Source organism: Pyxicephalus adspersus, chromosome 3 (assembly GCF_032062135.1).
Source record: "Pyxicephalus adspersus chromosome 3, UCB_Pads_2.0, whole genome shotgun sequence".
Classification (NCBI taxonomy): domain Eukaryota; kingdom Metazoa; phylum Chordata; class Amphibia; order Anura; family Pyxicephalidae; genus Pyxicephalus; species Pyxicephalus adspersus.
The window spans coordinates 149,251,884-149,257,338 of record NC_092860.1 but is presented as its reverse complement, the minus strand read 5'-3'; the positions used below and the strand labels follow the sequence as shown (position 1 = coordinate 149,257,338).

General features: G+C 38.4%; 1 protein-coding gene across 1 annotated transcript in view; it reads right to left on the bottom strand.

Moving 5' to 3' along the window:
- Positions 1–5,455, bottom strand: part of DNAAF9 (dynein axonemal assembly factor 9) — a gene marked incomplete at its 5' end in the record, with an annotated part of 64,528 nt that overhangs the window by 1,577 nt on the left and 57,496 nt on the right. Inside the window, 3 exon segments of the mRNA XM_072406657.1 lie at positions 9–2,274; positions 4,202–4,295; positions 5,421–5,455. Of these exon segments, the coding sequence (XP_072262758.1) occupies positions 2,162–2,274; positions 4,202–4,295; positions 5,421–5,455 (242 nt within the window).

Here is a 5,455-nt window from a genome sequence, read left to right as displayed (position 1 = left end):
ACACGCACACAAAGGCAACTTGCCAGCAAAACACCACCAAGAAAATTGGCATTTGAGTTTTGCTGGTGTGATGAGCAATCTTTGTGAACTGCTCTGAACTTGTACAGCACAATTTCTCTGTTACTGTACTTTGCCTACACTAAGCCCGTATTCCTGTAAACAGCAGTAAATGTAATTCTTAATTATGAAAGCTTTTTCTGCAAGCGTAGGGGGAGGCAAGCAAGCTTGTCAAAGCCTGCTCTTACCACTCCACCCTTTCATTTTACATTTCCATTACAGCTTGCCCTCCTTACACTGACCCTTTCAAACAGGGAAATTTTCATCTGCAGTAACTAATTCCCAAAACAGTCGCTCGATACTGCAAATGTTTGCAACTGTTAGGGGTTTTGGCGATCTGTCTAGAAAGTCAATTATGCTGCTGTTTGTTTAAAGCCTGTAACAAGATACAAATCGTGTTCCTTTTATAAATGAAGAATGAATTTGATCACATAATCACCGTGGAAGTGTTTGTGTGTTTTGTGTTAGAGAAGCTTTTCTCCTTTGACAAGTACATGACAATGTACAAATTACCAAGGAGGTGAACAAAAACAGCTTAAAAAGGAACTCCAAAGCTTCTCAAATGCAAGCTGCCCACAATATACTACCATTCATCCATCTACAGAAACCCAATCAGAGAGCTTGGGGGTATCACAGACCACCCTTACTTCTGCCATCTTTAACCCTAAGGCCTAATATGCATGTAGTAAGCAGACGATTCTGTGCTCAATCCAACCAGTTCATTTTCCAATTGGTAATTGAACTTTCAGAATTACCAAAATATGGACACGCATGCGTACAATATTGTGCCTTCTCTCAAATTTTTCTAGGACGGTGATCAGAATTTTGATTGGATTTGGTGGATCATTTAAACATGACTACCATATTGGATTGAAGACATAAGAATTGGTTAATTACAGTCAGTCGATCGTTTTCTGCAGATATATTTCAGATCCAATCAGAAGTAAAAACTGCCACATGTGTACTAGGCTTAGGATTCAGCATTTTTGAGCTTTCCAATCTCTTTTGTAACCCTACAAGGAATTGGAGTAGTACTTAATGGAAGCTTTCTAGTCCATAATATGGAAAAACTATTTCAGTTACTAATTTTTAAAGCAGCTAATTAACATTTTAATGGCAAATGATTGTTTTTTGTTTGCATGCAACTTACTACGCTAATAATTAAATTACTATGCAGAACAACTATAATGTGTTTTAGAAAAGTAGAATTTTAACTTTTGATGTACATCATTATCAGCAGCCACTGGGACTAATTCATTTGAGTTCATTGGTCCATAGTAAAGGGATAGGTTTCTTGTATACTGATATCACCAGTGTCTAATGAAATGATAAGCTGCATTCTCAGTAGCATATCACTGGTACTTAGTTTAAAAACGTTCTCAGTAATAGTGCTGGTCCCTAGAGAAAGGACTCTCTGATAACAGGGTAGGTCCTTACAGTACGGCTGCATTCACTACAATGGTACTAGTGTTCAGTGAAGTGACGTGCTGCAGTCTCAGAGAGGTCATTATTATCTTTTAAAGGAATAGACTTCTCTTGGTGATGTTGCTGGTCCCCAATGCTGCATTTTCCCTAATGTCACAAGATGGCTGCCTTCAATCTGCACGAGGATTTAAAAGGTTTCAAATCAACCTATAAAGTGCTAATTAGACACAATGGTATATAAATTACAATACTTTTGCAGGGTTATCAACATGAGTGTTCATTACATGTTCATCAGCAATAAAGAAGTGTGAAAACCGAGTAACTAGAAAACACTCCTGACGTTTGCGTGTCGGCCACACTAAGCAGACAATGGATGAGAACACTTAATGTGCAACACACGGCCCTGCAGTAATTAGTGGTTTGTTACGAGCTCCTTGCTCTTTGTGAATGTTACATATGTTTGATAATTGGCCGGAAGACCCATGAGCTCCCAGCAGTGCTCCTGTGAACGGATTGAATATATAAGGTGCAAACTGATTTATAAAACCTGGAGAAAATGAAGCATAATCACATCTGAAACAGGTTAGAAAATGCTTTTCCAGATGGTGCTTTAGGCTGTGCGGTAATTTCACTAATGGTGTGTAATGTGGAACACTACATCAAGCAGACGGCAGACCTCTTACAGCTTCTGTCCAAAGATGTCGTAATATTCCTGCTGCTCCAATTCTCGGTTGTATTTCTCAATTTCCTTATTTACCTCATTCACATAATCGTATATAAACTGGTCCATCACTGAGGGAATCACATTAAGGAAAAAAAATTGTGCAACGTCAAAACATTAATCAATATTTTCACATAAAGATGAGGCTTCTGTATAGTGTATGTAAAAAGCAGATGTCATAGACTGGCAGATAATGCATCAGGACAGTAAGACTTACATTGGTCTGAGATATGCAAACAGGCAATGGTCACATGATCTCTGCCCACCCAGGGGACCACTGGGTAAACCACAGCTACTAACTGGCAGAATGGCCATCAATTCTTAAGAAATTCTAGAAGTGACCATTCAATTTTTTTTTTGCTTTCCTAACTTTCTTTTCTTAGCTCCCAGGTCCAGCTTCCTATTTTTCAACTCAAGATGCCAGAACCTTTTTGCAATTGTATTTTATCCCCCCCCCCCACCCCTAAAATCTTGAAAGTTTGTACAAAGACTCACTATATATTTTCAAAAAGCACAGGACTTGTACAATTTAAAGATGGTGTTAATAATTTTGTATATCCCAAAATAGCTGTGTAATTTGCCAAAACTATATATAATAAATGCACAGAAAGTAGACCATTGGGAAGATGGGTTTTTGGTAAACAAGAAAATAGCTTAGAATTGTGCCAAGGAGATCTAATAGTTGGTGCATCCAAGACATGTGATGCCAGCAGCTGCCATGTATAAAGCTCATCCTGGCCTGGTAATGTTTCTATAACATCATCATTTCAATAGAATATGCAAGACTTTCATTTAGGATTCTGTGTCTTCCACTGGTAGCTGACCCTAGGAAAAAAAACCCTCTTTATCTTGGCGGTCTTGCAGTACATCGCTTATAGTAAGGACGTGTACTGCCACACATACTTCAGGCACTCCATATTGACAAACAGTGCCATGGTGAGCTGCTGCCATGAATGCCAGATGAGTGCATACTTTGTGAAAGGTAAAAACTAGCTAAGGAAGAGAATCGGAGTGGTCACATATTTTTAACCAATCTGTGCTGCTGAACCTTTGCCCTGCTGCTTTGCTACTCTTCTAGTCTTTAGTATTTCTATTACTAAACCCTATTGGTAGGGACAAACATCTTGAAGACTGAGATAAAGGTGGTGGATCTTTACTACTCATCACACCAATAAATGTTTTTAATTGACCGACTTTCAGTGTGGGGCTTACTGTTGGATGGAGTTCAGTCTTTTTTTTTGTATAAAACCTATGACACATTATAATAATACAGATTCTATAACAATATTTTCCCTTGTGTGTTGAGCTGCTCAAACCCTTAGCCTGTTACTGTCCAGCAAGACATAACCGACCGATGATGTAACGTCATCTTCTACTGCATGTATAACCATGAGGCACGTCCTACCTGAAGAACTGTACATGCCCGAATCTCAGGGGTCCTGACTTGAACTTATAGTAAATTAGGAATAAACACCTCAACAAGAGTTTGTTTGAAGAGAAGGGATGTTTGGTGGTTTATGTTCACAACTGTGTTACAAGTGCACTAATACTTTGCATTTGTATTGTTCAACTGAATTTAAAAGATAACGTTTTCTCAGTATCAGTAAAAAGAATTGGTATTTTTAAAAAAAAAGATCATGCAATGGAAGCAAATACATAGGAAGCAGAAACAGGTGCATATCCTTCCCAGAATGGTGCAAGAAATAACCTAATTACCAGTAACATACCACTGGAAAGAATCTGTAGGTAGATATCCCAAAACAGTGAGCTCTACCTCCATTTCCAAAGGAACTTATCATTTGGGAAGTTGAATGGATGCCATACTTTTAGAGGGAAAACAGTAGTTCAGAAAAGTTCTGTACATTTGCTCCCAGCAAATGTTCAGGGTTCAGCTTTTGTTCATGCAACAGAGCCTTCAATATAACTCAGTCCTCTAATGACAGGTCTCCTAAAATCTCTATAATGACATGCCTCTACCTTTATGAATGGAAAGGATACATGGGTGATAATCCATTTTTTCTCCAAGAAAGTTCACAAACTGAGTTCCATTATAGAAATAACCATCTGGAAGGGGATCCAAGTGACGTTTTGCCTGCAGGATTTAAAAGGGACAAGTAAACAAAAAAGTTATAGTGGCACAATGCTGATATATTATCACTACAACAAATGGTTTTAGGAACACAAATTATATTTTGTAAAAAAAATAATTCTAACAAACCCAACTGCAATCGCAAAATTCCCAATCACTTTTTATCTGTAACTTACAAACTCAAATAGTATTCCGGGTAGACTCCAAAGCAGGACCCCAGCATTACATGCAGTTTCAAAGCCAAGGTCAGTTTGAATCAAATATATTGCAGGTTCACCAAATTAAAAAGCATTCAGTGACTGACAATCTTTTTTTTTTCTTAAGCAGCCACAGAGCAGAAAAGACTGTCTCCTTTCAATAGCTGGAAAGAAGGACTCTTGCTCTGTGTGGAAATGGTGGTCTCTCTGCAGAGGTTTAACACACCCTATGCGGAGTCACAGTTACAACTCTCCAGTTAGAAGGAAGCTTGAGCAATGCTGATTTCAGAGCTACAGACAGGTCTGACTCTGCATGTGGCATGCTGGACATCTGCAAAGAGGAAACTGCTTTCCTTAGAAAAGAAATAAACCTTCTTTGCAGCATGCTGGCAAAGGGCAGTATTTTCTAATCTGGCTGTTGCAGATTTAAAAAGAAAAAAATAACAGACACTGAACACTCAACATATTTTTCTTTGATGCATTGCATCCAATTGGCCTTCAAGCCGGTTGGCTTTATCCCTCATGATAATCCATGCTGTACATTAGCTGGGTTAGAACAAACACACAGCAGGTCCTACTGTTTACAAAGAACAACAAGGTTTTCCAAAAAGGCAAACCAAATTTTTTAAGTCAGGCATACGTAATTGTCAGTGAGATATAAAACCACATTAAACTTTATTGCAAATCATACATTAAAACATAGAATATACAGAAAACCAAACCCTTGTTTAAAATGAAGCACTCAATAGATCTCGTGGAAACATCTTCTACCAACCTGACTATAGGGCACTTGTGCTAGTAAAATGTGATATGTGTCTATCCCCACATACACCCTGGCAATCCACTGACACAAGGACATTGGAAGTAAGACACACTGACCACTTGATGCTGGACAGATGGCAGATTCACCAAACATATTACCCTCACTTACATGAATGCTTCGGATTTCCTGAACAGTTATAGATC